At 27.6% G+C, this 11,444-nt stretch overlaps 1 protein-coding gene across 2 annotated transcripts in view; it reads right to left on the minus strand.

The window, feature by feature from the left end:
• LOC107439555 (calcitonin gene-related peptide type 1 receptor-like) overlaps window positions 1-2,077 on the minus strand; it is a 127,869-nt gene extending 125,792 nt beyond the window's left edge. For both annotated transcript variants that reach the window (XM_087161545.1, XM_087161546.1), the window contains exon 1: window positions 1,130-2,077. In XM_087161545.1, coding sequence (XP_087017671.1) covers window positions 1,130-1,189 — 60 coding nt within the window. In that variant the 5' untranslated portion in view covers window positions 1,190-2,077. The remainder of the gene's footprint in view (window positions 1-1,129) is intronic.
• Window positions 2,078-11,444: the final 9,367 nt, after the last annotated feature.

Consider the following 11,444-nt stretch of genomic DNA (forward strand, 5'->3'; position numbering starts at 1 on the left):
GTAACTGAACAAAATATCTCACTATAATCAATAATATTTTTTAGGAAATATTTATTAAGAAAAACTTTTTCTCTTGACTTAATTGTTATGAGAAATAATAAAAACTATATTCTAGGAGGTATATAAAAAGATAAAACCTGTGTATATTAAATCGAAATAGTATATAATAACATACAATGCAAATCATGATTGCTATAAATTATACAAAACATTTAAAAAATAAAACATATTAAAATATATTTATCGACACTGAAAAAAAAAGTATGATAAAAAAAACTATCAAAATATGATGAAATTTACCGTGTTTAAGTAATTTTGTTATGATACCTTAGAGTATGGCATTAAAGCAATTTATTCGGTTTAATTTACTTTTCATTACTTTTGACTGAGCAATCAGGTAATAAGCACTATAATATTGAAAACCAGAATTTTCAGTAAACCACTACAATGTGAGCAAAACCAATTACCAAATAAATGGTTTTGATATATTTTGGTTCTATTAACCAATTTTTTTTCTTCAGAAATGTCATTTCCATATAGTACGGTAATTTTACCAAAACTTGCTTTCCTAGTGTTTCAAATGTAAATTACATCGTAATTTTATGAAAGATGTTATAAAAACATATTATTTTATAAGGAAAATTAAAGATATGCAATGTATGCAATTCTGTATTACCTTTAAAATATCAAAATTACATCAGAGATAATCGTGTGTTTTAAAAGATACATACATTCGTTAGAAAAGGTATGTATTTTTTTAAATTATAAAATTTGAAGTTAATATCACAATTCCATTAAATCATCCCCTAACACAAAACTAAAAAATTTTCCCAAAATAATACAAAAAATGCTGTTAATTATTTTTTCCAATAATATTAAAAACTAATTTAATATGTTAAAAATGTATTAAAATCATTTATGCAAATTTTATAGTATAGCACACAATTAATCGAAAAAATATCGATCCAGAGCATTAAAACTTCATTTAAACTCTATGAATTGAAATTAAATTATGCGCTTGAAATCGTATTAAGAAATTAAGAATATATGCGCTTTATCATTATGAGCTACGTTATAATTTTCATATCATATTTAAAGACAGTGAATGATATTGTAAAATGTTACTTACCTTTAATATTATCCATAAAAATAGTACATGGAGATTAAAGGCAGGCATTGTTTTTTTCATATTTACTGTTTCGTAAATTTACTTCATGATTGCTGTTCTTCCAAATCACCCGCACGCACAAGAAAATAATTGAAATCGATGACACATAGAGTGAGTGAGAAAAAATTTGTGCCATTCATTTTCTAATTTAAAAAAAAAAATCTGAAAATTCATCTTTCTTTTTTTTCTCAATCTATAGATTTCCTTCTGGAGGAATAAATTTAAATAACTTATCTTTTTATTTCACCATAATGTTTTTCTTGTGTTTTCCGTTTTCAAAAAAAATGAATTGAAAATAACGAATCAGACGATACCTAATATTCAAAGAATTTTAAATTCGAATCAAATTTAGAATATTTAAATATAAATATAATAAACACTTATGTATTTCTATCGAGCTTTCGAAGACTTCTTAAGTTATTTTAACATGAGTTCAACATGAAAAACATGAGTAAAACATGAGTTCAAGCCGGTTAAAACATTCAACTAGGTGGTTAAAGTGTTTTTTTCCAACTAAACTGTTTTTATAAATTTAAAAGATAAACCTATACGTCTACTGAAAATACACTTTTCTATTAGCGCACAGTTGTGAAAGCAGTCAAAATAATTTGTTTTAAAATGCAGAAATAGTTTTAAAGTTATACTGCTTTGAGTTCTGGCAGGAAATGCACGTTTCGAAACTTCTTTCAAAGTTTTTAAAACTTTATAAATAGTTTGAAAAAGTTGCAACTCTGTAGAAAAGAATGAAATGCAAATAAATCGTTTTGTCTAAATGGGCGTCAATTTTTTCCCCCTTTTTTTCTGACGTCAGTAGACATTTGATAAGGTTCGTCCTATCCGCGGTAAGATAAAATAGGTGATGTGTTGGTTTTAAACGACAACTCGAAACTAAACCCGAATCGCGCTCTTGATTCATTTCTCGGACAACTTGGCTTTTCTACAATGCGATCGCAGCGACATCTTTTGTCTGTTTTGAAACTCAGATAAAAGAACTTTCTGGTCGTCAATAATTCATCTTCCGGAAAAATGAGTCGAAAAGGTCGGAATTACTATCTTTTTTTTTTTCTTTTTTTTTTCTCACTTTCTAAATTCTTACGAAAGTGTTGACTAAGAATTTAATTCACTTCAGGATAAAAAAAAAGTACAATAGAATGAAATGGGGACAAAACTCGTAAAGGAAAATTAAAAACCGCTGACATCTAATTATTTCCTTTGTGAAGTTTCTAAAAAAATATTTTTTGTACATCTTAATAAAAAGGTCTTTTGTAAAGGAATTCAATACTAATGAAAAATATTAAAACGTCACTTAAATAGATTGCATGTTTTGAAAAATTGATAGTTCGGAAAAAACGGAAATATTTCCTAAGTTAAAAATCAAAAACTTGAAAATTTGAAACTCTTATTGAAATAATAAATCTTCTTTTTACAAAATGATCTTTAAAAAAATATTCCTGTCTTTAACTTTTAAATAAAGGTACATGATTAAGAATATTTTTATGTATATTTCACTTGTGCGTGACTATAAAGCGATGTGTATTTTAAAGTACCAGCAGGCAACAATTTTTATTTATTTATACGTTTATTTATTTATTTAATATTTTTTGAGCAAGCACAGAACTAACCCTATGCAAGCATTTTGCAATTTAAATAAATTGAAGAAAAAATAAAATGTAAGTAATATGATTGTCTGAAAAACTACAACATATTTTGCATAAACTATACGCTAATGAATAAGATAAAACAACACTATCAATATGAACTTTTAAATCTTATTTACAAAAATAGTGATTAAATACACGATAAATATTCTTTTTCTTGCTGCCAATTTTAATATTCAATAATTTTATTACACGTGTAATAATGTACTTTAAGTTACATCATTTATTGCGTTTTGTTTTCAGTTTTTTTTTTAACTTCATATTAGTTGAGATAAGCATAAAATAAAATTAGAAAAAAAGCGTCTTTTACTTGTTCTCTTCGTAAAAATAATTAAATTTAAATCAGGAAAGTTAATTTTAATTTTTTTTTGCTCGAATATTTTTCAACTCATAATTATTGCATGAATTTTGAAAAAAAAAAAACAATTATTTCATAATTCTCATTTAAATTAACAGTTTTTTTTCGTTACACTAGCAATGACTCTAGAAGTAAAAATTTCTAAATTTTGAAAGTGATAATTATAATATGTAATATCTATATTTCTAAGAAATTAATTGCATATGATCAGGCTTTTTATATAATTCTTGGAAAACAATGTTACTAATTGTAAACTTATCTAGTGCCGACCGGCCTGGGCAGGGAACTGTCCTTGTATCAGAAAGGTCCTGGGTTCGAATCCCGGGCAAAGGCAGGAATGTTTCTTTCTCTCTCAGTGTGTTCTTTGTCCTTTCTCCTTTGTGTGTAAATGTGACCCGCCCTATAAACGGGCTGTGGTTGTGTGAATGACGTGGCAGAAGTCGAATTCCTGGCCATAGATGGCGCCACTGAAAAACAGGAACAATCGCACCCCCACTGCCTAAACAGGCATACCACAAGAAAAATTAATAATTATCTAGTCAATTAATAATTAAGCTTACAAAATAACAAGGATGAAACTTTCCTAGTATACCCTGTAATATAATATATACATACATAGTGACTTAAAAGGCCCTTTAAATTAGACTATAATTAATTCCTCTGGTAGGGTACAATAATACTCAATGATGTAATACGTGGCCCAGTTTGCATATTATGGATCAATATTAAGGGAAGATATAAGGCCAAATTGTAATATAATATAGTATATTAACCTCGAATTTCTTCATTTTAATGCTACTCAATACACTATATCTATCGAAATATCTATCTTTTAATATATATATATATATACATATATATATATATATATATATATATATATATATATATATATATATATATATATATATATATATATATATATATATATATATATATATATATATATATATATATATATATATATATATATATATATATACATACATACATATATATATATATATTGTTCTGTGATTATTTCTTCTGATATAATACACTAGTACCCTGTAATATAATACGTGGCCCAGTAAGAATAGTATGAGTCTATATTAAGGGGATATATTGGGCCATGTAGTAATACAGCATATTAACCTCGAATTTCCTCATTTTAACGCAATTCAACACAAATAATATACTTCTATATTTAAATATAGTCCTTTTTCACATTTATTTTAGAAATAAAAAAAAATTTCTTATATTTATAGATCTTCTGTTTGCAAAATGTAATTTGCTTTTTTATTACTAATCCTACAAGCCTGTTTGAACCTATTTCTATTCGAATTCAACAGAAAAATATTGAAAACCAACACCAAGGACATTGAGGTAACCAGGAAACAAATTCTTTTTGCTTTTTTTATAAAAACCGGTGTTGTGCGTTCTAGCCCTATGGGAACACAACAGAATGCAATTGCCTTTAACATTCCAATTCGACATTTCTACTAGTATCGTAGAAAATATAAAAGGATTTGTAGAATTGTTTGACACTTCAGAAAAAGCATGTTCAAACATTTTGAATTCGAGTGGAAAAGTTTTTGAACGTGTCTGAACAAGCTTACTTTTCCAGATTATTTTCCGTTTTGTTTTGTTTAAGTCGGCAAAAACAGCTGAAGTTTCAATCTGTTATTTCAAATAAATGTGGTGAAAATATTCCCTTTTTCAGCCTAAAGACAACATTGAAATTTTCAATTTAGTTTGCCCTATGGTGATATCAAAGTTTTACATTCACAATAGAACGCATACATCAGCGTTCTATTTCTGTCCGAAAGTTGAAATTTAGGTATTTTAGATTAAAGCTTGTGTATATATATATATATATATATATATATATATATATATATATATATATATATATATATATATATATATATATATATATATATATATATATATATATATATATATATATATATATATATATATATATATATATATATATATATATATATATATATATATATATATATATATATATATATATATATATATATATATATATATATTAAAGCTTTAATCTGCGTTTATTTAGTAATTATTTAATAATTTATTATGTTTATTTAGTCTTAACATACGACACCTTCGGCTGGAGTGCAATTCTCCTTACTTAAGTCTGGATATCTGACCGAACTGCATTTTTTCCTGTCGTGTCTTGATGCTTCGGAATTTTCATTATAGTAATGCTCCAGATGATTTTAAGCCAACATAGTCCATGTAAGGTTAGGCAATTGGGGAGCATGGTACGACGATCGAGCGTTTACTACTACCATCTACCCTCCTATCTAAATTGTAGTAGTAGTTATTTCTGTATCGTCTCTTATCGTTATTTAAGATGAAGTCAAAACCATAGCCAGTAGCCCATTAGTATACATTTAGTACAGCGTTAACAACTAAACTTTGTTTTCATTTATTTCTTGTTTATTTAATTATTTATTTATAAGTATTTTTGAATTACTTATTTTACAAATATATCAAAATATCATTTTGTTGAAACTCTCATTCAGAAAAGAAACCGATGCGAATATGAATGTGTTTCGTTTCTTTAAATCAGTGTTTCCCAAACTTATGACTTTTGTGTACCCTTTCTAAATTTTTCGTAACGCTGTATACCACTAATAAAAAATGAGTGTATTTTTCACTATAAAAAAAAAATTGCACAAAAGTTAAAAATCACAACTGGCTGTTGACACCACTAATTATTAACTGCAAACTCGGCAAAAAAATAGCAAATAGAAAAATACGTAATCGTAAATTTTCATGGTTAGCTTTGTTTTTAAATAAGTTTGTTTGAAATTTTCGTTTATTGCAACATATTTCGCATAAGGACGCGTACCCTCGCTAAACTGTTCCCGTACCCCTGGGGGTACGCGTACCACACTTTGGGAAACACTGCTTTAAATAATAAAGTCTTATACCAGTACTCATCTGTTGTTGGTTACTTCTCGAACACTTCTGGTAAAATTCTTGAAACTTGTCGACTTTTTGTTTCGTGAATGGAAAAGAAACTACTCCTAACATTGACGTATGCCCCGTATAACTCATTTTAGTTGTCTTTGTCTCGTGATAAACGCATCAAAAAATCCCGCAGCTTGATGGTTTGTTGATCAGCAGACTGGCATTTAATAAATAAACAAATATATAAAGTTAAATTAATTTATTTATTTATTTATTATTTATGTTAATTTATATATTTATGTTTAGTTATATATTTATGTTGATGACGTTTTTTAAATTGTCACTTGAACTAACGAAACTCACCGGTCATTAACTAGCGAATTAAGTCAGAAAGGAGAGCATCTCGTTTGATAAGAGAGCACCGCTGTAATGAAAGTGAGACTTAACTTAGAAGCCTTCATATAGATGGCGGCACCATTCGTTAGGCCTAATCCACAATTTAGATGCATATATGAAGGGAAGAAAAATTTTTCACTATTCCCGCAACCATGGTACTGCTGAACTATTGATCCCCAGCCTTTCAGTTCCACAGGTTTTACGAGCACGCGTATCACACATACTTGGTGGGTCCTTGTGGTTTCGAGGCTCAAACTCTAGCCCTCCACTCCGAAATCTGATGATCTAACTACTCTTTTCCGGGAGCCTCAGCATTTCATCCTGTAGAGCTCTCATCAGGAGCTATAACAGTACCGTGAGCTGGTGCGTGTGCTCTAACCCCTGGACTACCACGGTTCCATTTACATATTTATTAGTTTATTATTTCAAATTTTTTACATGATTATTTATAAATTTGAATTTATTTACTTGTAAATTTATTTATTTTGCAAAAGAATACTGTTGAACAAAATATTTGTTTAGTTTGATATGTTGAACGAAATTATTGAATTAAAAACTTTAAATTGTAGCTCACACTCTTAAAAGAGATATGAAGTATGATTATGCATGTGCATATGACTTTCATACACTAAATATCCATAGGTTGGCCCGAAAAAATATTTTTTTGATCCGTTAAAATCAACATGTGTAACTAACTAATCTAATTTTAAAACTGCTACCAGGCTAAAACTTCATCAAGCCAGACAATTATTTTGATACAAGGAGAATTTTTTTTTTTTTTTTGGTTTTTGCATTTTAAATGTAAAAATTTAAAATCTAAAACTATAACTTATAATTTATTATTAAGGAATAATTTTAAAACATAAAGTTGCTTTGGTCCACTTTATTTCACACTGTAATGAATATCCAAAAAATTTAAAGAATTGGCCGTTAATTTATACATCAGCTTCTCTCTGTGAAAAAAAAAAGTCAAATACCGGTAATTGCAGCAAACGTGAGTAAAATTATTAAACCTGACCGTTAATTTATATAGTCATTATTTGAATCTTCCTAACTCTATTCAGAGGAACACATTCTGCAGACTTTGGACACAAAGATCTCTGGTTCGATACCAGCTGGTGCCAAAACATTATATTAATTCTCTCACATCTTGATAGACGACAGCACGAACTTTTTTATGAATCAAAACTTTTACGAAAATGACGTAAATTTACAGTCAGTGGCCATGTACTTTACAAGAAAAAATTTAATGGCAGACCTGTATTTTTATGGTCATGGCTTTATAGGCATAAATTAGTTTTTTCTGCAGCATATTTTGGCAGTCACTTCCGTAATCTAGCCGCGAAATACTTAGAGTGTTTTGTACAGAAGAGTTTAAATCTACAAATTTACAAAAACCGATTTTGAAAATTCGCTACTTATGGCTACTTGATAAAAATAAAAGTACCTTTTTTTTAACTTTGAATTACAATTTTTAAACTAAATAATGCATATGGAAACGTTTTTGTTTTTTAATTTATTTTCAAGCAATATTTAACTAGTTATATTAAATTTGACTCACTCTTATAAGACTCCTTGTTTTGTACTAAAATATCCATTTATTTTTACATTGATGTAAACAGACCTAACAATACAAACTGAATGGATAAAACAACATTTCATCTTATTGAATTGATATATAAGGGGAAATAATAGGATTTAAGATGTTATCACAATATGTAAACTTATATTTTATTACATAGATCAAAACAAATGTTAAAGTTACTTTTCAATCTATGCTTAAGTTACTTTGTTGAATCAAAGCAGTGTTTGAAACTGTTCTATATGATTGATATGAATAAAAACTTGTGTTATTATGAAACGAAAAAACTAATCTGTTGGGAAAATCGATAAAACTTTTGTCCTGCGGCTTATATTGAGTCACTTTTTATTGGAAAAAGTTGCAGCCTGGAATTTTTTTTCAATTGTTACCACTCCAGGAAAGTGGTTTAAACTTATATTTTATTAATTTGTTTCGATTTTGTTACTTTTCATTTATACAATGTTCGAAAAGTAAGATCGTGTTGAAGAATAATATTCTCTAGTAATTAATTTTCTTATCTGTGTTAATATGTGTATATTTAATTTTAGACATGTGGGAGAGAGTATTGTACAACAATATTCTCAATTATTTGATTCTCTTATCTGTGTTTTCCTTAGTATATACAATATTAGAAATGTTTAAGACTGTTTTATAATATTGCACAAAAGAGTCAATTACCTAATCAGTGTTAATCTTAACATATACAATGTAAGAAATGGAGAGAATTGTTTCATAATTTTCTCAACTAATTGATTCTTTTATCTGTGTTTTTCTTAGTATATACAATATTAGAAATGTGTAAGACTGTTTTCTAATATTGTACAAAATAATCAATTACCTCATCAGTGTTATTCTTAACATATACAATGTTAGAAATGGTGAGAATTGTTTCATAATTTTCTCAACTAATTGATTCTTTTATCTGTGTTTTTCTTAGTATATACAATATTAGAAATGTGTAAGACTGTTTTCTAATATTGTACAAAATAATCAATTACCTCATCAGTGTTATTCTTAACATATACAAAGTTAGAAATGGTGAGAATTGTTTCATAATTTTCTCAACTAATTGATTCTTTTATCTGTGTTTTTCTTAGTATATACAATATTAGAAATGTTTAAGACTGTTTTATAATATTGTACAAAAGAATCATTTACCTCATCAGTGTTAATCTTAACATCTACAATGTTAGAAATGGAGACAATTGTTTCATAATTTTCTCAATTATTTGATTCTTTTATCTGTGTTTTCCTTAGTATATACAATATTAGAAATGTTTAAGACTGTTTTATAATATTGTACAAAAGAATCATTTACCTCATCAGTGTTAATCTTAACATATACAGTGTTAGAAATGGAGAGAATTGTTTCATAATTTTCTCAACTATTTGATTCTTTTATCTGTGTTTTTCTTAGTATATACAATATTAGAATATCCGTCAGTTCTATAATATTGTTCTCAAGCAATCAAATGACTCATCAGTGTTAATCTTAACATATACAAGGTTAGAAATGTTGGAGAGAATAGTTTAATAATTTTCTCAACCAACTGATTCTTTTATCTGTATTTTCCTTACATACAATTTTATATACTAGTGGGCTGCGCCCCCTGATCGCTAACGCTCGCCAACCCCCCAAAACTGCTACGCAATCTTATATGGTTTGCTTCGCAAATGAATCTCGCTTTGCTCGCTACTAACTTAGGTACATTGCAAATGCACAAAATTCTAAGAATTCAAAACAATCATTCAAATCCATATAACAACTTTTTTTTAAAAAAAAATTACACCTTTTTAGTAAATACTAAGTCATAAAAAGAAATTTGAATTCAAATAAATGACATGTAATTCGTTAAATTTATTAGAAATGTGCTATAGTATAAAATCTTAAGATAAAATTTCTAAAACTGATATCTCTTTAAAAAGGTTAAAATTTTGGCTGTAATTAAGTCTATTAAAAATTGAAATAAGTGAATTGCAATTGAGAAACCTGCATAAACAAATAAATTCTAGTAAAACAAATAAATTCGTGATATAAATCAAAAATCGTCAAATAAATTCGTAATATATAAATTCGTGAAAAAAAGCGCTTTCGACAAAATACTAAAATAGAGATCTATCGACAAAGACTACTCACTTCTGCCTAGCTAATGCTTTCTCTGGTTATTTCAGTTTCCGTTTTTAAAAGCGCTATATGTTGAATCATCTTATCTGGATTTAGTATATGACATTTTTAGCGGCAATCATTGGTCGATTTTCTAGCGTTGCCATTCGGGAAGTTGTAATGAGGCTTTTTTTTGTCGCCGTGTAAGAGAAATATATATATAGATAGTAGATAATTTGGTATAGATAGTAGAGAATTTGTTCTCAAATTATGAATTCTCTTTTCAACGTTAATCTTAGTATATACAGTGTTAGAAATATTGGATAATATTGCAAAGTGCGCAAAAAAATAGAACAACCTGAATAACTTTGGATCCAATGATTGGATTTTCACGTTCCAAGACCCACTCTAAATGGGACGAGAACCTGAGTTTAAAAATGCTAATTAATTAGTGCAGACGATATTATAAGTTACGAAATCAAACACAAAAACGTACTTTCTCTCAATAAACTTTTTTTTTCGGCGGTTTCGTATTTCTGACCTCCGAAATTTAGGAGAATTTAGGAGACTAGAAAAAATGGTCCCAATAGTTGAATTGTCCCAATCGAATTGAAACAATTTTGCATACAATTATAAAATTAGTTTATCCAAAAATAATTCCATGCAGAAAATAATTTTTTTTAGATTATGTTATTTGATTATAGTCGAAAAAATTTCAAATAGTAAGGTATACAATTTTTTGTATCATTTTAAAGTACTTAATTTTACATGTCAAAATACAAAATTTGAGCTACATCGGTTGAATAGTTCCTGAGAAATCAAATTTTAAAGAAATCATACATTTAAATTTACCATAGAACTATTGGGACCAGATTTCCCAGAATACGGCTACCCCTTGTGTTCTGGGGGTCAGAAATTTGAATCTGTCGAAAATAGGTATGTTTATTCAGAGAAAGTACTTTTTTATGTCTGATTTCGTAACTTGAAATATCGTCTGCACTAATTAATTAGCATATTTAAGGACATACCCATTAAGATCGAAACCTGATCCGTTCTTTTTTTCTCACAGTACAATAACGGTCTCAAGTGACTAATTACCTTATCCGTGTTAATATTTGCATGTGCACTGTTTGGAGTGTTGCACTATGTTGAATAATAATGTTTACGAGTAATTAATACTCTTATTTATGTAAATCTTTGCATATACAATTTTGAAATATTGGATTATGTTGAATTGTAATATTGCT

The sequence above is a fragment of the Parasteatoda tepidariorum genome, chromosome 4 (assembly GCF_982258835.1).
Source record: "Parasteatoda tepidariorum strain Cologne lab strain chromosome 4, Ptep-v5.0, whole genome shotgun sequence".
Lineage (NCBI taxonomy): Eukaryota > Metazoa > Arthropoda > Arachnida > Araneae > Theridiidae > Parasteatoda > Parasteatoda tepidariorum.